Source organism: Stenella coeruleoalba (genome assembly GCF_951394435.1).
Source record: "Stenella coeruleoalba genome assembly, chromosome: 1".
Lineage (NCBI taxonomy): Eukaryota > Metazoa > Chordata > Mammalia > Artiodactyla > Delphinidae > Stenella > Stenella coeruleoalba.
Window position 1 is genome coordinate 99,710,773 of NC_137169.1, and position 23,353 is coordinate 99,734,125.

General features: G+C 36.8%; 2 protein-coding genes across 4 annotated transcripts in view; both read right to left on the bottom strand.

Annotated features, from left to right (window-relative positions):
* RSBN1 (round spermatid basic protein 1) overlaps positions 1 to 18,562 on the bottom strand; it is a 42,575-nt gene extending 24,013 nt beyond the window's left edge. The window contains exons 1-2 of the mRNA XM_079944350.1: positions 17,866 to 18,562; positions 6,054 to 6,727 (exon numbers count right to left, since the gene is read on the bottom strand). Of these exons, the coding sequence (XP_079800476.1) occupies positions 6,054 to 6,727; positions 17,866 to 18,550 (1,359 nt within the window). The 5' untranslated portion in view covers positions 18,551 to 18,562. The remainder of the gene's footprint in view (positions 1 to 6,053; positions 6,728 to 17,865) is intronic.
* A 2,115-nt stretch (positions 18,563 to 20,677) lies between these two features.
* PTPN22 (protein tyrosine phosphatase non-receptor type 22) overlaps positions 20,678 to 23,353 on the bottom strand; it is a 49,892-nt gene continuing 47,216 nt past the window's right edge. For all 3 annotated transcript variants that reach the window (XM_079922823.1, XM_079922822.1, XM_079922824.1), the window contains one exon: positions 20,678 to 20,908. In XM_079922823.1, the coding sequence (XP_079778949.1) occupies positions 20,844 to 20,908 (65 nt within the window). In that variant the 3' untranslated portion in view covers positions 20,678 to 20,843. The remainder of the gene's footprint in view (positions 20,909 to 23,353) is intronic.

Consider the following 23,353-nt stretch of genomic DNA (forward strand, 5'->3'; position numbering starts at 1 on the left):
AAACTTCTTTTTAAAAAAGAAAAACTCAGAAGAACACCAAGCTAGAAATACACAATACGGAAAAACCCTGGAGGAGGAGTGGCAGGTGGCGGGGGTGGGGGTGGGGGGTTAGTAATTATTGCGCAGAACTCATGTTTCAGGAAGAAGGCTTTTCGGGCTGATTGTTTAAAAAACAGAAAGGAAAAAGCTAGCCAGCAATCTTCCTAACCTTGTGACCTGTGAACAGAAAGACATTCCCACTTTAAAAATATAGCAGTGTGAGTCAAAATGAGTTTATTATAAGCTGTACTTAGAATGAGAAATAAAAACCCAGAACCTACCATTTTTATACTGCTTTATAAAGTCAGCTACCTAAAATATTTATTTCTCCTTTTATGTAACACACTGATGTGCAGCTCCTTAAGAGTTTCGAAGTTATTTACCAAGCTACAAAGCATCTACTAGTTCTACTCTCTTAATTAGTAGTAGCAGTACACTATAACATGTTAATTATGATACTCAAAGATGGGGAACACCTAATAAGCCCGTTTTAAGCCTTACCACAACACACAATGAAGAAATAACATTTGCTGATTTTCTCTGGAACAGCAGACATTACCATTTTATAGCGGTAACAGTAACAGTTGTAAGAACTTCAACTACCACCTGAAGTTAAGAGTATGATCCTCGGTAAAAGACTTCAATATTATACATATGGAGAAATTTTTTTTTAAAAAAAGCAGAACTTAAAATACGCACATCTGCCAGATAAAGAGAACAAAATCCTATTATGCTAGACATATTTGTAAAATCAATCCCCTCCCTCCCCTACCACATACCCTTCATCTCCATATACGACCTTCAATTACTTAAGATACTATAAGGTGAAATCAGTCTCAGATGGTGATACTTAAAACAACTCCCCATTTAACTTCACATATATTTTAGTGTCGTTTGTTGCTTCTATTTGCAATTCATGTATAGAATCTAACACTTATAGCCTTGCTGAGTCTTGGACCAGCAACATCATCCGGGAGCTTGTTAGAAATGCAGACTCTAAAGCCCCAATCCAGACCTACAAAATCAAAATGTGCATTTTATAGGCACGTTAAAATTTGCTAAACCCTCACCTACAGGATTAAACACCATCCAGAGACAGAGGAAAAAACAATTCCTCTTTGAAGATCTGCCACTATTTAACCTTGGGAAAGGTCAACCAAAATGTGACCTTCCTCATCTATAAAACAAAGGCTTGGAAATGGCCCCCACTTGCTCTAAAATCCTTTTAGTCCATAAAATCACCAGAAGAATATCTGAATTTTCAATCCGTTTATCAGCTGCCACAGCATTTTTATAAGGAGAGCTAAGGATTGCATACTTATTGCAGAACTATCACACTTCAAAGTTGAAAACCATTAAAAAAAGTTTTCAAGTAGCCAATAATTACAAGATATAACAGCTAAGCAAAAAAAAAAAAATTTCTAAGTGAACACTAATTTTTCTCTATTAACTGACCAAAAGATTCCACAAACACTTAAAACTTTTTGGTCAAAACTGTTATTAACCAATGACTATTTAAAACTTAATTAGACCTGAATAATCCTACAGAATTATAAAAATACCATACTGTATCAATACATATGTAGTCCTTTAGATTGGAAACAACTTTACAAAGTTATCCTGTATCAACTGCTGAGAGAGAAGAAATCAAATTTGAGGATCAGCTCGGTGCTTCAATTGCTATTTATCATGAACTTACCTCTTTTGGTGTTAAAACAACTGAGTTTTATAGAACAGTAAAAGAAAAAAAAAAACCACCTCTATGTGCATCCTAGCTTTGTCACTACAATAATTTAAAAATATAAAAGTAACAGAAACTGTAATTTTTCTTGCACAAAACAAACTTACATTTTACTTCCTCCAGATAGAACAGGTGAGTTCTCAAGTAGTACTCCTCAAACCTTAATATGCATATGAATCACCTGAGGAGCTTGTTAAAATGCAGATTCTGATTCAGAAGATCTGGGTAGGGGTCTGAGAGTCTGCATTTCTAGTAAGCTCCCTAGTGATATCAAATTTATTCATAGAGCAAGTAGCAAGCTTCTAAAAAAAAAAAGCGTAACTTACAGTATTTAGATGGTCATTGTTTGCAAAGCACCAGCCTTGATAATGTGTCCAATTAAATTCCTAATTAAGCAACCTAACACTTTTCTGTCCTTATCTTACTTGACCCGTAATACAGACATGATATTTAAGCCCTCCATCATTCTTAATATCTAGAAAACTTATCCGTAACCTTCCTTCTACCTCTCTTTCTTTTTGATCTTTTCCCATGCTCCTCATACATGTGGGTGCATCACAGAATTCCATTCATAGCTTCATCTCTTCCATTTCTAACGCTGTCCCTGGACCACCTATGTGCTAATGGTCCAACTTCTGCATCTCCGGCCTAGATGTCTCCCAGTCTTAGATCCATTTACTCAACTACCTGACAGACATTTCTGTTAGTCTTCACAAGTACCTCAACATAAAATATCTCATGAACTCATCAATACCTTACACTCCTAGAAACCAACTTATTCAACCCTGTATTGACTTTGTGACCAGCACCACCATCCACCCATTTGTCCAAACCACATTTTTTTAAGACTCCATCCTTCTCTCTCATCAAGTGCAATTAATCCCATGTTCTAATTATTTCTCAAATTTCATTTCTTCCTCTCTAATGTCAATATCAGTCTGGACATGGATCATTTCCGATCTAGTTACCACAGTAACTGGTTTAACCAGTCTTCTTGCTTCCAATCTCATTTTCCTCCTCAATTTCACCCTTCAGACTACCGTGTAATCTTTGCAAACATAACTTGATAGCTTTTCCCTATTAAAATTCACCAATGATTCCCCATTACCTTTGGGAAAAAGTAATAACTTTTTTAGCACATCATACAAAGCTCTTCACAATTCTGATTTTGTCTATCTCTCCAGTGTTAACTCCCCTTAACAGTCAGCATGTACTCTTGGCATGTCAAGCTACTTGCAGCTCCTTGAAAGTGCCATATTCTCTAATGACTCCATGTGTTTGCATAGGCCATTATTTGCTTTGCTTAAAATGCACTTATTATGCTAAGTAATCTTCTTTAAAGACTCTACTCAAGCATCACAATCTTTAAAATGCCTTTTCCAATCACTTCAAGTCTGAGTTAGGTAACACCACAAACTGTGCTCCCTCTATTATAGGGTTTTGCCTGTATATACCTCTATTCTAGTATTTATCAAACTATATTATAATTGCTGGTTTATTCATCTCTTCCACTAGACTGAGCTCATCAATTAGTCCTTTTAAGAACATATTGTGCAGTACATGGTAGGCTCTCAATACATGTTTGCTGAATAAACTGTCTTGAACTATAGTCATGAATAATTATCATGGCTACATATTTAAACTATAAATAACTTCTATTAACTGTGTCTATAACGTAATAAACTTACCTCGCTTTATTTATAGGCTTAACAGAACTTCATAAGACTTCACAAAACACAGAATTCCTAACGTATTCACTTAATTCCCAACAATCTAAAGTTATTTGTGAAAAATAATAGAATAGCTTTCTGAATATTGTGTTAAACTGAGTTATTTTAATTTCACTGACCAGAATGTTTAGACAAATAAAACATCAGTCTCTTCTCCAATGTTTAGACAAATAAAAGCACTAGTCTCATATTCCAATGAGGGAAGGAGTATGGTAAAACAATGTATCAATTTTCAGGTGGCTTAGGTTTGCATACTATTTCTTTTTCTTTTTGGGGGGTGGGTGTACCCCCACGGCTTGTGGGATCTTAGTTCCCCAACCGGGGATTGAACCCAGGCCCTTGGCAGTGAAAGCTCTGAGTCCTAACCACCGGACCGCCAGGGAATTCCCCATTTCTATATGCTAGCTACGTGACCCTGTATAACAATGAACATCTCCAAGCCTCAGTTTCTTCAATGGAAAACAGATAAAATTGCATACCTACCCCCACAGATTATTTCAAATATTAAGATATGAATGTGAAAGCATTTCTATAAACCATGAAGTGCTAAACAAATTTGAACTACTGTATTAGCTTCCATCCCAACGTATGCCGAAGATTCTGGTTGCAAAATAGTTTCGTGGGCTACGACAACCTCCTATACGCACCCCGTATGTCTCTCCAATGACTGAAAATTCATAAATAAAATTAAGTTACCGGATCACCAGAGCACAAGACTTACTTAATAGTCCTCAATATTCTTATGTGGTTGAAGTAATTAATGATATTTAACTTAATAATAAACTGATATGTTCTTAAAAAGTGGTTATTTTATAAATCTCAAAGTAAATCTCAAGGTAAGTTGTTGGTACAGTCATTTAAATTTCAGCTCCATTAAAAAAATTAATTGGAGGACAAAAATCAGCAGGGAATATTTAGAGATATTTTCTTCTATTAACTATTTAGACTGGGTACTGTCTATTGACATATAAGCTTGATCCTCTAGAGACTAATATGAAAGTTAAAAAGTCACCATTACAAAACCAAGACTTTCTTTCCCCCCAAGTTTCTGGCTTATTTCTCAGATATGCTTGCTGGTCTATCAATTAGAAGAGAAAATTTGCTGCATTTTTCTAAACTAAAAAAATGATAGAGCACATTAATTCTGCTCTCAGCAATATCTTTCTTTGTTAAATAGGGACTTAGGAGGATTATGGACTATAATAAAAGCACTGTTTTCAGTCCCTTTTCCAATATTTATAAAAATAGGATTCCTTAACTTTCAAAGGGCAAAACTCCTTTAAAAAAAAAAAAAAAGAAAAAACAAAATCTACTACAAAAGTCAGCACTTCGGTACCTGATTGTGGTAACAAGGCCAAAATCCAAGACGAAGCCCTTTATTGCACATCGTGTTCCAACATCTTGGGCAGCCCCATCTTGCGACCTCTCCAGATTGGCTGCTCCTGCTCTCTCTACTGCAGAGAGAACTTCAATTAGAGAAATTCTGAAGCTCGTAAATCTAAACTGGATACTCCCCTCATTGGAGGTAAGGATGGTAAGAATCACTAAAAAGATTCAAATTAGAGAAGGTTTCATATATATCTAAGTGGCTTGAAACCACTATAATGCAGGCAGCTGAGAGTCTTATTATGCAAGTCTATTCACCTAAAAAAAAAATCTTAAGGAAAAGAATGGCAGCAAATTATTAGGTAACCTGAAAAAATAGGTTATATAATCATAAATCTCTAAAGAGGAAATATCCTCCACTAAACCTGTGTAGAATTTATATCTATAATACAAACTTACAGCTGACCATTCATGTTCATAATCCTTATGAGAAAAGCAAGCAAGAAAAAAACTAGGACACATTATCAACCACTTTTCATGCCCTAAAATAACTTCATTGAAAAAATGATTGGTTAAAAACCACTGGTTAGGAAGGAGAGGTTTCCCTGCTGACTTAAGCCTAGCTGCCTAAGCAAGGCTTTAGAAAATGTCTTCACCTACAACAGTGCAAAGGCAGAAGGAGCAGAGGCTATGGCGGTCTTCCTAGTGACACTTCCAAGTCACATAAATGGGGTATGTTTCTGGGACAGACTGCCAACAAGTTACTGAAAGAAGAGAAACAAGAACAGCAAAAACCTGACAAATAAACAGGCCAATGCCCTCATGTGTTTTATTATGACATAAAAGGTAAGTCTTAACTAAAGTTACCTTGAGGCTATCAGATCGAAATCACATCCTCCATACTAAACATTATCCAAATTGTGAAAAACTGAATTGGTTTTCAAGCTGATTTTCCACAAAAATTTGTTCCAGAAAAAATGACATAAAACATGTATAAAACATTTCTTAGACCAAGCAAGTAAGAAGCCACATCCCAAAGAACTTCAGGAATTAAGATTTTTCAATCAGAGTTATAAAAAAACAATTTTAACCACTTTTACCACCATGAATTTTAATCAAAAGTGTTCTGGTTTGTGCTATGCAACAGAATGAAGTTAAAACTTTTGAGATACTGTAACCTGTATTTACTAAATAATTTAACAATGATTTTACCTTACCTGAGTGTGAAAATTTGAAATGGTGGTTGTTTCAATATCTTTCTTGCCCAGAATTTCCATTTTCACTGGAGTGTTGGGGAAATTAAAAGCAAAGTAGTCCAAGAAGTCTGGGAGATAAGCGGCCGCTCCATGCACTATTGCTAAAGCATAGTAAGCAGCATTTTTCTCGTTTTCACTGAATGTCAAAGCAAGAAACTCCTCAGAAAATCTCTCCATCTCCATTGGAGACAAAAATGAGAGTTCATCCATGTAAGCATGAAGGACAAGAGCACCACCATTGGACTGGTGTTCCTCATGAATAAAGTTGCTAAATTTAGTACCTGTTTTTAAGAAATTTCTACGAATAGAATGTTCCTGGTGAGTCATAAAAGGTGTTTGTACTCCCTGGGGTACCCGATATTCTTGCATGCCCAAATTTAATCGACACAGCTGTTCATCTTTCAGATACCTGAAGGACTCCTTATTAACTCCTGAAGTGCTATTTATTTGTCCTTGGGTGAGGATTTCCTTACTGATGCGGGTCAGGCCAGCACAGATGGTTTGTACTTCCTTATTGTACATTTTAAGGCGTCTTCCTCGCATATCTTCTCGGTGTTTCTTTTTCTTTTTCTTCTTTATTTTCTTCAAGACAAAATCATCAGCTCTCTGGGTTTTACCATTTTCATCTGGTGTTTCTGGCCACAATAATTAAAAAGAAGTTAGTTGCTAGGCCTAATGTCAACATACAAGCTTCTTAAGGTATGCAATCTCAAATTAAATAGCCTATTCTCAGTTTCTCTGAATTTGCCACTATAATTTACATGTTTATAAAATGAATGAGACAAAGATCTTAAAATACAAAAATATTCTGGATTGAAAATTATGCTAAAAAGTAGGTAATGCAAAGGTAAGCATATAACTTAATATGACTTACAATCAAAACTAAAGATAATATCCAAATAATTTCACATATGCCATACTGTATGGAATATCTGTTCAGGAACCACTGTAAAATCTAAATTAAAGCTCGCCATATTTTGCTGTTTGTCTACAAAGTTACTATGATATATACAGGCGAATCAAAGACAAATTAAGCTGTTAAGACACCATTTTGCCTAACAAATTGGCAAGACTGGGGGTGGGAGGGAATTCTTATACACTGTTGCTAGAAATATAAACTGGTACAACCTTCATGGAGGGCAATTTGGTACCCCCAAAATGAATATGCACCAAAGCCTTGGAAATATTTATAATTCTTGGTCCCATAAATTCCACCCCCAAGTAAAAATTACCCAAGAAAATAACTAAGAAAAGTTAACATAAAGATATCCACGACAGTGTTATTTAGGGAATCCCCTAAATGACTAAAAACAGAATATGGATTAAACTCTGGTACTTACATACTGATAAAATACTACCCAGCCATTCTAAATTATATTATAGGTAAAAAGAACTGACAAATTACAAGGTTATGAAATGTTTACATTGTCACGCTTCCAGAAAGCCTTCTCTAACAACTCTTTCCCACCCAATTTGGATAGCTACTCCTACTATGTGCTTCCTTAATACTGTACTTCCCCTATTACAGCACTTAACACATTAATTTTCCACCTTTCCTCTAGACTGTAAGCAATCTAAGGTCAGTGGTATGTATCTTACCTTTCTTTCCAGAGCATCTAACATATGTATAATCTGATCTTATTTTTATAATATTAAATATTCATTCAAACATTTATTAAGTACCTACTATATGCCAGAGACACTGCTGAGCACTAGAGATACAGTGTTGACTGAGACAGATATGATCCCTACCCTCTTGGACCTTATAATCTATTTGGACTTCAAAGAGAAAGTATCAGTATGCTACTCTAGATGCTGGGGAAGCTCTCTTTAGGAGATGACATTTAGGCTGAGTCCTAAATAATAAGACAAGCCAGGCAATGTTTTCTAGGGAAAAATATTCTAGAGAGAAGCAAAGGACCTAAAGAGAAAAACGTATGACTTATCTATATATATTTCATATATACACAACACAGAAAACTATCTGGAAAAATATACACCAAGGTATTAATGCTAGTTATCTAGGCCGGTATAGGATTATAAATGTCTAGCTTTCTTCTTTTTTGCTTACCTATATTTTCTAATTTCTATAATAAACATACATTACTTTTATAATTTAAAATATTACTTTTAATTTTTAAAGGAGTATCACAGATTGATAAACCAAAAATAGAACAGCATCTTTATTTACTAGTTGGGAAATAGTCCCAGCAAGAAATATTCAGGATTAAATAACAGGTATAGTCCTGACCAACCTTCAAGCTTGGTGTGGTATTTATTGTATAGAATTTATCCACCCATAAACAGTACTTCTGACATGATTCAAGTAATTCAGTGTTAAGACAGATACTCCAATTAATCCTATTACTACATCTGGGAAGAACAAGTTCAATAACTTTTACAGTAAAGAATTTACTTGGTATAATGTGTAAATATATGACAAATTGCACCACTCAATACAAAATCATTCCAAGTCACCAGATATTACAGAAGTTATAAAACCTTCTAAGGAAAATATTTAAATGTACAAGTCAGACTTTAAAGTGAGTGTACAGATACCAAATGACTTTCATTCTGTTTAATATTTGATTTTAAACAACAAAAAGAAAGCCCTTCATTTGCAAGCATCACTTATAGGTAAACTGAAATCATATACCAAAATATAATGTAATTAGATTGTTTAAAGTGGCAAGAGGAAAAGCAATCTTTTATTTTATATGTAACTAAATCTTTGAGAATTCTTAAAATACATAGTAACAGTAATTTGTATTTCTTACCAGATAAAATTAATCTAAATACTTTTCCCATATATCAAATCAGTAATTTGGGCAATTCTCCCAAGCAACTAAATGTTAATACCATTAAATATAAAGGTTAGCCCAATTTTAAAATAGTCATCTAATTACCCTCTGCTAAATGTTTTGGCAATTTCACAGGGGAAAAAAAAAAAAGCAAAGAAAAAGAAAGAGAAAGAAAAAGAAAAAATACCTATGAATAGATAGGTTATTTTAAGCTTCAGAGGAGGTATTTGGTATGCAGAAGATGAATTGTGACCTAGATCTGCCACTGAAATTAACACCAAGAAGGAGCTGCCTTGATTGTAACACATTTTCTATACTACTATCAGCTTACCAATGGTATTTCTATCATGGCCAAGGCTCTGTGGGTTTCATTCCAAAACTCATTTATATGAGAACGATTTAATTAGTCTAACACAACCCATCTCAAAAAAAACACTGCACAAGGAAATGAAAAGGGCCTTAAATTGATTGTAATCTCATATTTCAACATAAAAGTCTAAAATAAATTTCAATCTCCTCACTAATCCTATTTTTCAAATTTTGATTCTTATCTAAGGCTGAGATAAAACTTGCCTTTGTTTATACAGAAATTTGAGACTACTTGTATCACACTAGCTAATGAATTTCCATGAATAAACAAAATTTATTTTTGAATTATTGTGATGGCAACTAATTGAGAATGGCATACATACACAAAGTTGTTAAAGGTTATTACAGTAAGTTAGTCACCGGTGCTTTAGAAGAATGATACTGGGGTTGTCTTTCCTAGCATTAAAAATGTTATTTAAAAGAAAGTTTTTGCAATAAATATTTCAAATCAATGTTGTATACCTTAAACTTACATAATGTTGTATGTCAATTATATATCAATTTTTTAAAAAAATCAATGTCTCAAGTCTTCACAATCTTTCCATTTCTGGTAGAGTGTTTTTAGCTTTCCAGAGAATGTATTCAGGAAGTAATAATTTGAGTATTTCCCTACAGTGCAGAAGTGAATATTTATTGACACCAGTTCTTTTATAGAAAAAGAGCCAAGATACACTGTATCTGTGATTAAGAAAAGCTTTCACATATCAAACTGTGAAATTAAATATAAAAAGAAGTATGTAACTCTACAGAGGAAGATACAAACATCTGAGAGATAAATTGTTGGCTGTCTTAAAAAAGGTCATTATAACTATAGATTAATACATGACACTATCAATAAAATCCTCATATGTGCTAATACCATTAATATTATCAGCTATTAAATAGTGTCATTTATTTAACATCACTATTGAAAGCTTTCATTAATGAAAAAGAAATTACCTTTCCACATTACAAAACTTAAGTTCATTAACACCATTCTTATGTTTGAATTACAGCTTAGAACTGAAAAATATGTAATATCCTCACTTCCTAAAAATTATGGTGGATGAGCAAAAGCAAAACAATTATAATTTTTTATATTTTATTAATCATAATAAAGAATAAAGGCTAAAGTTTTATTTTCTGAAAGTAAATTCTCTTTGGTCTTATTAAAAGTTCTTCCAGCTCCACATAACATCCTGACTAAAAAGGAAAAACAAAAAACTGCAGATCTGGAAGCCATCATTTTAGTAAATCACTGTACAGTTACAACAATGCCTTACTTTACCTGCCATCCCTCTAATTATGGTGTTTAAGAGTGATTGGCTAAATTTGAATCCCTGTCCTACCCCTTCCTAGCAGTATTACCTTTTGCAAGTTAATTTCTTTGTACCTTGTTTCTCATTAGTAAAATGGGGAAAACAACAGTACCTCCTCATAAAATCAGTGTGCAGAGTAAATGAAACAAAGCATGTAAGTATTTAGAATAGTCCCGGAACATGACAAATACTCAACACATGTTAACTGCTATTATTACTGCAAAAAGTTTAATTGTAGAGGCAGTAGAGTATGTTATTGAAGAGCAGATGCTTTTACAGTTAGACACACCCAGGTTAATGTCCCAGCTCCACTACTCACTAAGACCTCTGGGCAAGCGCATAAATCTCCTTAAACTTTTACCATCTAAAATGTTATTAATGCTAGTATCTATTTCAGAGTTATTGTAAGAATTAAATGAGACAATGAATATAAAGCCCTCATCTCAGTATTTGACACACAACTAAGTCCTCCCTCACCATTTTTATCATTTTCATAATAATATTTGATAACATTTCTTGAAATAATTGGCAATAATTCTGGGATATCAAAACTAGAGCTAGAGGGACTTCCCTGGTGGTCCAGTGGTTAAGAATCTGCCTTCCAGGGACTTCCCTGGTGGCGCAGTGGTTAACAATCTGCCTGCCAATGCAGGGGACACGGGTTCGAGCCCTGGTCCAGGAAGATCCCACATGCCACAGGACAACTAGGCCCGTGTGCCACAACTACTGAGCCTGCGCTCTAGAGCCCACAAGCCACAACTACTGAGCCCACGTGCCACAACTACTGAAGCCTGTGTGCCTAGAGCCCGTGCTCCGCAACAAGAAGCCACCGCAACGAGAAGCCCGCACACAGCAACGAAGAGTAGCCCCCACTCACCGCAACTAGAGAAAGCCCACACGCAGCAACGAAGACCCAACGCAGCCAAAAATAAATTAATTAATTTTTTTTAAAAAAAGAAAAAAGAGGGCTTCCCTGGCGGCGCAGTGGTTGAGAGTCCGCCTGCCGATGCAGGGGACACGGGTTCGTGCCCCGGTCCGGGAGGATCCCACATGCCGCGGAGCGGCTGGGCCCGTGAGCCATGGCCGCTGAGCCTGCGCGTCCGGAGCCTGTGCTCCGCAACGGGAGAGGCCGCAATAATGAGAGACCCGCGTACCGTTAAAAAAAAAAAAAAGAAAGAAAGAAAAAGGAAAAAGAAAAGAATCCGCCTTCCAATGCAAGGGACGCAGGTTCAGTCGATCCCTGGTCGGGGAGCTAAGATCCCATATGCCGCGGGGCAACTAAGCCTGCATGCCACAACTGGAGAGAAGCCCACACCCCGCAAGGAAGATCCCGTATGCCACAACTAACACCCGACACAGCCAAATTAATTAATTAAAAAAAAAAAACTAGAGCTAGAAATTATCAACCTAGAGTACAATGAGGTGGACCACAGAGAATCACATTAAAAGGGGAAAAATCTCTGAAAGAGGGAAGAAAACTATTATTCATCAAGTGTCTGCTAGGGATCATGTATGTTATCTCATTTTAATCTCCAAACAAACCAGTGAAGTAGATATATAAATCCTTTTTACGGAGAAAAAAACAGAGCTTGAAACAAGATATGTTACCTATATTAGGTCACAAAGGTAACAGGTGACAACCTAGATTCAAACTCTTACCTGACTCCAAAACTCTTCTTTCTGCCTTCTCTATCTACTCCCCTTAGATGATCAACTAAAATTATCTAATTACAACTAATGGACTTGAGGTGGCTTGGAAAAACCTCCAATAAATGGAGCATCACTACATTCAACAAATATTTTACTGAGTGCCCACGACAAGATAATCCTACATAATCACAAAAATAACATTATTTAGGTTATGCAAAAAATGTCCTTAAAGGCCTGTTTGCCTCTCTCTAGGCAGGTAAAGTAAAATATCAGTCCCTGAAGGTGTTGCTCTGATAAATGAGATTATCTGTTTATCTCAGTCCTCTGTATAATCCCCCAATAATTCCCCACTCCTATCACTGAAAACAATAAACTATTTCTAAATTAAAATTCCTGCCAATAGCTTTTTGACATCACAGAAAATTTCAATTTGTTGTGTGACTTAGGGACTCTTTCCCTGTGAGAGCAGTTGGGCAGTTGGTCAAAGATGAAAAATGTGAGAAACGAAGCCTGCCTCACTAGAGTATATAAGAGCAATCCTGTCATTTTAATGACAGTGGAGAAGAGAGCTATGGAAATCAACTTCCTCCTTTCCTTTTTTAAAAAAATATTAAAATACTACTAAAATCATTAATTTATTAGCCAAGTATAATTAAGAAGAAGCATTACTTTTTTTGATGGAGTTTTTTTTGAGGAAGTTTGTTCTAGGCTTTTATGAGCAATAAGAGGGACAGAAAAAATTAAGATTTCAAAAGACACAGGTAACTATCATTTAATTAAGATTCAAGCCTGTTGCTTGCAAGAATCAAACAATATTTTAGTATCTCTTTATTAACAATGCAAATGTACTTAGTGGAAAGTGAAAAGCTAACTGGACCATGAGTCAAAAAAACTGGGTTCTAGATTCAGTTCTATCATATACTAACTAGAAAAGCTAAAGTGTGACACTTCAGCTCTTCAAAAGTCACTATACTTCCCGTTTTACATACAAAGCAAGTTTACCTTAGCATTTACAGATCAAATTTTTGTTTCAACTATTTATGAGCAACTCCAAATGTCTGGAATCAAAATTTATAATTAACCTATACATGAATTTGGATTGAGTACTGTCGGGCTGGTGTGCAGGAACAGGTCTCTCAGCTGAATGATCTACCTCAGGGATCAGCAAACTTCTTCTACGAAGAGCCAGATCATAAGCTTTGCAGGCCATATCGTCTATCCCACCCAACTACTGGCTGTACTGCTGTAGTGTAAAAACTCCCAGAGATAATACAATTGAATGAGTGGAGTGGTGTCCCAATAAAACTTTATTTCTGGACACTGAACTTGAATTTCATATGATTTCATACGTCATGGGTTTTTTCCAACCATTTAAAATGTAAAAACCATTCTTAGCTCAAAGGTTGTACAAAAATAGGTAGTGGAACTTGATTTTTGAAAAAGGTACAAAAGTAATTCGATGGAGGAAGGATGGTCTTTTCAACAAAAGGAGCTGGAGCAGTTGGATATCATAGGCAAAAAAAAAAAAAAGAACCTAAACCACACACATTATACAAAATTAACTCAAATGGATCAGAGATTCAAATGTAAAAGTTAAAGTTAAATAAAACTTTTGGGAAAACAACAGGAGAAAATCTATGGGACCTAGGTCTTGGGACCTCAGACATGACACCAAAAACATAATCTATAAAAGAAAATCAACAAATTAGACTTTAACAAAATTTAAAATGTTTGCTCTCTGAAAGACCCTGTTAAGAGGATGGAAAGACAAACAACAGAGTGGGAGAAAATATTTGCAAACCATTATTCTGATAAAGAATATACATATCTGTAATATATCAAGAATTCTCAAAACTCAATAGTAAAAAAGCAAACAATTCAATTAGAAAATGGGCAAAAAACTAAAGAGACATTTTACTGATGAGACTATATGGACAGCAAATGATGGCATGAAAAGATGTTAAATATCACTAGCCATTGGGGAGATGCAACTTAAGTCCACGATGAGGTATCATTACACATTATTAAAACAGATAAAATAAAAATAGTAACAATACCAGACACTGGCAAGGATGTGGAGAAAGTGGATCTCTCATATATTGCTGGTGGGAATGTAAAGTGGTACAGATATTCCAGAAAATAGTCTGGCAATATCTTCCAAAAATAAAAAATTTTAAAAAAACATATACTTAACCACATGACCCAGCAATTGCATTCACAGAAAAATGAAAATTTACATCCACACAAAAACCTGAACATGAATGTTCATAGAAGCTTTATTCATAATGGCCAAATTGGAAACAACCAAAATGTCCTTCAACAGGTGACTAAAATGTGACTATACTGTGATACCATAGAACACTACTCAGTAATGAAAAAAAAATGAGCTATTGATACATACAACTTGAATAGATCTCAAGGACATTCTGAGCGGGAAAAAAATCTCAAAAGATCACATACCATATATATTCCATTTATGTAACATCCTCAGAATGACTAAATTATGGGTTGGAGAACAAATTAGTGGTTTCTAGGGGTTGGGGAAGGTGGGGAGACACAGGAAGTTCTAAGATTACAAAGAGAGAGCACAAGGGGCATCTTTGTGGTGATGGAATAGCTGTGTACCTTGACTGCAGTGGTAGTTAAACTAATCTACAGGTGTTAAAATGGCACAAAATTATACACACACCATTGTACCAATGTTAATTTGTTAATTTTCTGGTGTTGATATTATACAATAGTTATGTAAAATGTAACCTTCGGAGGAAATTAGTGAAGAGTAAAGACCTCCCTGTACTATTTTTGCCATTTCCTGTGAATATATAATTATCTCAAAATAAAAAGTTAAAACAGTTTCTGAAAACCTGCGGATAAGGAAAGGGAAGACATAGTTCTGTAAATAACAAGGGTCTAGCCACTCTCCTTATTAATCTTAGAGTTGTTTCAAGGATCAAGCATGATAAAATAACAAAAAGCAGTTTTAACAGTACTTAATAACAGCCAGACACTTAAGTGCTTTCCACATATTGTCTCACTTAAGCCATAAACAATCTTATAAAAGAAATACCACAACCCCATTTTACAGACAGGAAAACTGGAACTGAGGGAGCTTAAAGTAATTTGTCCATGGTCACACAGTAAGTGGTAGAGCCACGATTTAAACTCAGATTGACTCCAGAGGCATGCCTCCAGCACATCACTATAATAAGTATAAAGATATTTAGTGGAAAAACAAAAGGTATCCATCAAAGTGTAGTGCAAAACCGTGGATTAAACAAAGGTTAAACCAGTTTATTTTCTGTAAGATTCTCAGAACTTTTAAAATGCCAGTGTGTGTCATAGAGCTAGGAGGCTATTGTTTTTTCCCCAACATATTTGGCAAGGGCATCTTTCCCTCCAGAATATATAATCCAACAGTCTCTCATTCAAAAGTCAAAATGTTTACACTGGAGTTATTGTGGTGATCATTTTGCAATATATACAAATAATGAATCATTATAACATTAAAAATAATATGTGTCAATTATATCTCAATTTTTTTAAAAGTTAAAATGTTTAAATGACCTAATCTTAACCCACTTTCCTCCTTCACATACTAGCAAACCACAAATGTTTGGACTGCACTGTCCACTGTGGTAGCCAAGAGCCAAAAGGACTATTTAATTATAAATTAATTAGAAATAAAATTAAAAATTCAGTTCCTCAGTCACACTAGCCACATTTCAAGTCTTCAAGATTTGTTCAAGGGCCACATATGACTAATGGCTACCATACTGGACAACACATTTATAGAAAACATTTTCATCATCACAGAAAGTTCTGTCAGGCAGCACTGGGTTAAGTTTGTTTTTGTTTGTTTTTTAAAGACATGGCCTCTGCAATTTTCAGAGACGCACACTGTGTTATGAACTATTATACATGTATTTGCCGCTATCCTCCCATAAAAGGGGGCTAGGACAGAAATTCTTAATAGGACTGGCTACTGTCACTCTGATGCCAAGGCACAGGGAAAAGATAAGCAAAAAAGTGGAAAACATGAATAGCAAACAGAGAAAGCAACATCATGCAGCTGGAGGATGAAGCTTGAACTTGGATTCAGGAGACCTGGGTTCTACTCCCTATTAGATCAATGATCTTTTTTTTTTTTTGGTACCTGTTACTAATTAACTGTGACTAGACAAGTCTCTTCACTACTTTAGGCCTCAGTTTTCACTCTTCAACAATACAAATTTGACTTAGATGATCTCTAAGATTCCCTCTAGCTCTGTACAGTTGAAACACACAAAAACACATACACACATGAAATGAGAAGGTGAGAAATAAAGGCACAAATAAAAGAGAGCAAGATCACTGCATATTAGTGGTGGAAATTGGCATTCCTGTCAGTTTGGCACAAATTCTACTCCTGAGGATAAGACTTGGATACCACCAAAGGAAGAAAGATTTAGTTCAATTCAGTAAAAAATTACTGAGCAATTATTTGCAACAAACTGCACTATCTGGAAGTAGCCCCCCCACACACACACACAAATTAATTAGGCCTAGGTTAAGACCAAATATGTTGAAGAAATCCAAGACTCACCAAACTTGAGATTGAAAGACTAGTTCATTAACACGTAATAACTGCCCCAGTACTAAGAAACATAAAAGTATTTTAAACTCTTCTTGAGGAGACAACTCTAACAAATTATATAAAATCATATACAAAATACAAACACATGGCATAATCAAAATTCTTATCCCTCCCCCCACCATACCCTTCTTCTGAAGAGAAAGTAAATAAATGCTACAGGTTCTTGGGAATATGAAAACTGCAATTTTGGTCAACCTAACTTCTCTAGAACCCACACTCAGATAGTCCTACATTTTCTGGGCTAAATATTCTTGACTTTAGTGAGTTTACTGGAAATAAATAAATTCTCAATCTGTTGCACCGGGCAGATGAAAAAGCAACTGGAATTCTTGTCTCTACTATCTCCTACTGAACTTTTCAGAGGCTTGGTTGGTCCTATTTTCTAGGATCAAAGGGGAGAGAAAACCTTCCCCATCCCTTTTCTGAAAATTAAGATTTCATATGAAAATTAAAAATGAGTTTTACTTCCACATAAAAAAAGAACCAAGATAAACTGCGTTTGATATCTCACCTTGAAGAAGCTAAGGCAACCAGTGAGTCGAGCCTAATCTCGGTACAAATTCAAACTGCTTAAAGCCCCAAACCATACTCGTGAATATTGTGGAGCAGAGGAGAGTGAATATTCAAGCTTTCCATCAAAGAAAACAAGGAAAAAAGGGATTTCACCGACAAGCCTTTACTTTAGACAGGCAGTTTTCAATACCCCACCTACTAATCCCACGCCAAGGACCGCGCGGCGCGGAAACCCTGGCGAATTTGAAAACAAACGTTGGTAAAGGTTCGGGGAGGGGGAACTGGTAAGGGGGTTAGTAACTGACAGCTCGGCCTCGAAGCGAGAAGCTTCAAGTAGGTCAGACGGTGTCAACGGTTTGAAATCCAGGATCCACCCCAGTGGGCTTAGGGGAGTAGAGCAGCAGGAGGTAAGCAGGGAGCTGGAGTCTTTCAGGGCTAAAGGGGCGGGATATCGCAACAGAGAGAGACCTAGATAGAGCCCAAGCTCGGGGCAGTTCGGCTGCTCTCACCTCTCTTGGGGGCCTTGATTAGAGGCACCCCTCCAGTCCTCTCGCCGTTTTCCTGCTTGTCCTTGTGCTTGAGCTCTCCCGGAACGCAGGAGCCGGGGTCACCATCAGAGCCGCGGTGGTGATGGTGCTTGTGCCGCTCCTTGTGGCCCTTATGCTTGGGCCCGGCCGCGCTCACCGTCAGGGGCGAGAAGGTGAAGAGGGCCGAAGTGCCCGGGGCCGGGAGCGGGGCAGCAACAGCGGGCCCGGCGGGTGCCAGCGAAGGTGGCGGCGGAGGAGGCAGGAGCAGAGGCTCAACAGGGCCTGGGACGGCTGGGGCTGCATTCGTAGGCGGCAGCGGCCCGGGATGTTGGCGGCTGCGACGCCGCCGGTGAGGGGGAGCGAGAGGGGGGTCCTGGCTCGGCCGCCCCCGCTTCTCCTGAGACCCCCCACTGCTCGCTCGGCGCTGCCGCTTCACTCCCCGCGGCGAGACCCCAGCGTGGGGCTTCTCCTTCCCCTCTTTGTCCGGCTCCTCCTGCCCCGCCACCGCCCGTACTATGCGGACCGCTCCGACCTGCGCAGCCATTTCACCCACAAACACACATTTAAATGGCCCGACCGCCCCCCCGTCCGCGTACCGCGCAAGCGCCGCCCGCGCACGGCCCGCTGGGCATTGGAGTCTCTCCCCTACTCTCCACTTCTCGGCCATTCTTCGTCCAGCGCTGAATATGGCCGGAAGCAGTACTTACCGGAGCTTCTCCGCAGGGCCCTCCAACCGAGCTCTATTGTAAAGCACTCTGGGCCGCGCAGAGCCTCACGGGAGCGGTAGTTCTCCGTGCCCCCGCCGCGTCGCTGGCTCGGTGAGCAGAGGAGCCGAAAGGGAGCGTGCGCCGAGTCACGCTTCGGGCTGCGACGCAACCGCCGCTGGGCGGAGAGTTGCCGCCAACCGCCTTAACGGCCGAAACAATGTTAATGGCTTTCAGTCTGTCGGCGCGTTCCCATTATCGTCTCCGTGTGCCCCTTCGTCATTTTACACGGAGGAGTTGGTCTCCATAGTTACTTTTCAATTTCCTATTCCTCTCATAACCTTTGTGAGGTACAAGAATCCCCGGCCTTTTACCCCTGGACAAACGATGAGATGCAGAGGAAAAAGGAACTTGGTAATATGTCAAATGAGGGCGATTTTGCTTTAAAATCGAACGGAGCTGCAAATCAGACATTTCTGAACCTCTTCCTGGCCACTGATTGCCATGGTTACAAGTATAGGCGCGACAAGGCAGGTGCAAGAACTGCCTGGGAGCCTGGTGAGCGCCGCCCACCTCGCCGTCGAGCCACATCCCCTCTAGTGCCTGGAAATGTATAGAGTTCATCCATTATTTTGAATCCTTCCCTACAATTACGGGAAAATTCTAGATGGAAAAACATGTTTTGAAATTTCTTAATAAGATTTTTTTCAAATCGTATGTATACGATTGCATAAATTTGAGAAGCGTGTCTACCAGAGAACACTCCAGAAATCGTCACTACTCACCAAGGTTTCCGCCCAGAAATTTATTTACAATTTGATCGTCACTTTACATTTTACCGCCTTGATAAAGATATTTGGAAATAATTGTTTACAATGAAGTACTCAGAATAAAATCTCTGTGGTTTGATGACACTAGTACCTGGAAAAGTACTCAGCTCGATGAACACTATAAAGTTAGTTTAAAAACCAAAAAGTTTATTGAGCACCTCTTGTGTACATTACACTACAATAAACAGGTAATATTTCATCCAGTGTGTGCCTTCATTGGGATTCCTAATGAAAAATATTGAAGAACAAATGCTGCTTAAGTATTTCATTTTTTAGAAAGTTATGAACTCTTAAGTGAAGTCATTAGGATAAGTCAGAGGAATCCTTTGTAATAATTACCCACTAACTTGTTACATAAAATTAGATTTGAAAGATCAACTTTAAGATAAGGCAGATCCATATTCATATAGAAAAAAAATTTTAACTAGTAGTGCCTTTAGTTAGTTGGATATAAATTGTACATGTTTATATAGGACCTTTGAAATAAAAAAAAATGCCACCAAAAGATAGCTACTTTGTTGATTATTCTTCTAGATTTGGTAAATGAATAATATTGGCTAAAGCTTGTCAAGAATGTGCTTGAATATCTTGTTATTTGGTATATCCAAACGAAAAACTGATTACTGTCATTACATATATTTATTATTTTATTTTATTTTTTTTTTTTTTTTGGCGGTACGCGGGCCTCTCACTGCTGGGGCCTCTCCCGTTGTGGAGCACAGGCTCCGGACGCGCAGGCTCAGCGGCCATGGCTCACGGGCCCAGCCGCTCCGCGGCATGTGGGATCTTCCTGGACGGGGGCACAAACCCATGTCCCTTGCATCGGCAGGCGGACTCTCAACCACTGCACCACCAGGGAAGCCCTGTCATTACATATATATTGTATTCTCTTTAAATATAACTTCTTTTTCTTACTACTCTTGTTTCCCACAACACTTGGAAAGATGTATCTCCGTTTAGGCAAAAATAATTCCCAGGGAATAATCATTGTCACAAGCAATAATTTTGTACTGTAACCACAAGGTAAGATTTTTCAAAACATTTTTTATGGTAACTTCTGACAATATAGACATTTAATTGAGATCCAAGTTTTACAAATCTTTTAAAGTTTATATTTATGTAGGAAAGTAAAGTAGACTAAAAATAACTTCCAAAAATGAAAAATAAGTCCATTGTAAAACTTTCTCATACAGCATTCTCTATACATAGCTTAAATGACAAACTCCTATTTGTGCTTTCCAACCCAGTGTAAATGAGATGAAAATGTAAAACTTCTGACATTTATTTGCATATTGCTTTTAAATGCTATTAACACATTACCGTATCTTCATGGTAGATATTATGAATATACAGCACTTATTCTAGCTAGCAGTATTCTAATAGTTTCATTTGCAGATTCACTTGCAGCTGATTTTCCAAAGTTGTGTTAAATATTCCAAGTTGATGGTGGGTTCCTTGGTCCTTTGGGTTTTGAAAAACGATTTGCAAAACCTGGGAACAAAAATAAAATTGAATGAAAAAAGAAAGATTTCTTATACAGAAACGAACACTTGGATTTTAGGGTGTATTATAATATATGCAAATACATGGATTTTTTTTCACAGCATCTTTGATCAATTTAGTAATTTTTTTGTAAAAGCATTCTAGTAATTATGTTAGTGCTTAAATGATAACAATAGAATACTAATAACATTTTAAATTTGTAGAACACTTACAAATTTAATAATAGTAATAATTAGATGATTGTAATAGCCTTTGGTAATTCAGCATATAGTATTCTTTTTTCCCAGGTTTATCGAAATATTATTGACATATGTTTGTTTACATGTGACATGTAAGTTTAAGGTATACAGCATGGTGATTTGATACATGTATATATTGTGAAATGATTACCACATTAAGGTTAGTTAACACCTACATCCCCTCACATAATTGTCTACTAATGTGTGTGGTGATTTTTTAAGATTTTTCTTTTCAATATAAGATTTTACTTTTAACAGCTTTCAAGTATATAATACAGTACTGTTAATTACAGTTGCCATGCTGTACATTAGATCTCCAGAATTTATTCATCTTATAACTGGAAGTTTGTACCCTTTGACCAACATTTCCCCATTTCCCCCACCTCCCAGCCCCTGGCAACCACCATTCTACTCTGTATTTCTATGAGCTAAACTTCTTTAGATTCCACATGTAAGTGAGAACATATAGTATTTGTCTTTCTCTGTCTGATTTATTTCACTTAGGGTAGTTCCCCCAAGGTACATCCATGTTGTCACAAAAGACAGGATTTTCTTCTTTTTTGTGAATGAATAATATTCATATATATATATATATATATATATATATATACACACACACACACAGTCATATACATAATAATTCGGATAGTAATGTATGTATATATAGAGTCAGCCCTCCCTATCCTCAGATTCTGCATCCACAGATTCCACATCTGTGGATTGGACCAACAGTGGATCAAAAATATTTGAAAAAAAATTTACAAAAAGTTCCAAAAAACAAAACTTGAATTTGCCACACATCAGCAACTATTTAAATAGCATTTACATTATACTGGGTATTATAAGTAATCTAGAGATGATTTAGAGTAAACAGGAAGATGTAGGTAGGTTATATGCAAATACTAAGACATTTTATGTAAAGGACTTGAGCATCCTTCGATTTTAGTATCCACGGGGGTCCTGGGACCAATCCCCTTTAGGACTGGTACGACTCTACGAGGATTTTTCACTGTGCAGGGGGTTGCACCGCTAACCCCATGTGTTGTTCAAGAGTCAACCGTATACATATATCTCTCACATCTTTTCTATCCATTCATCTGTCAGTGGATCCATAGGTTGTTTCCATGAATTGGCTATTGTAAATAATGTTGAAATGAACATGGGGTGCAAATATCTCTTCTGAGATAATTTCATTTCCTTCAGATATATATTTGGAAGTGGGATTGCTGGATCATATGGTAGTTCTATCTTTAATTTTTTGAGGAACTTCCAGACCATTTTCCATAGCGATTGTACCAATTTACATTTCCACCACAGTACATAAGGCTCCCCTTTCTCCATAGCCTCACCAACACTTGTCTCTTGTCTTTTTGATAATGGCCATTCTAATAGGTATGATGTGATATCTCGTGGGTTTGGTTTGCATTTCCCTTATGATTACTGATGTCAAGCATCCTTTCATATACCTGTTGACCATTTATATACCTTCTCTGGAAAAATATCTATTCAACTCCTTTGCCCATTTTTTAAGCTGATTGTTGGGGTGGGTTGTTTAATAATATCCTTTATCTATGTCTTTTCACCCACCACCCATTTGTCAGAAAAACAAAACTGGGGAATTTAAATTTCAGAAAAATAAGCACTATTGCTTTAGAAAATTATTGTATTAAATTCAGTTGTACTTCTACTTTGACCCAGAAAGCCCTCAATTTACTCAGAGATTACGTTTGAAAAGATTAGAAAAAATAAATTATTAAACAATCCTGAAAAACTAATAATAAAACTAAGTGGTTAATTATTTTTATTTCTCTCTCTCCTCAAACACTCCCCTCCAGGCCCGCCCCCCCCACACACACAGAAGGAGGATGAGGAAATTTTGCATAACCAATGAAGGCTATTTCTGGATGCCTTCAGAATATATGCAGGTTGATGACGTAGGTTCTTAATCACTTTAGCAGCATATGACTTTTCTTTGATAGCGCTATATTTTCAAGGTACTCTTACACTTAGCAACTTTAAGGGCTCAAATTGAGCAATGAAAGAATCAAAATACAAAGGGAAAACAGAGAATGGAAAACTCAAAGATGATTAATTTCATCATCTTATAAAATTGTGGGAATTATATACCTTATAGAACTGATGAAAATGATCAGATATTTGTTAAAGCACCCAGCTCAATGCCTGGCACATAGTA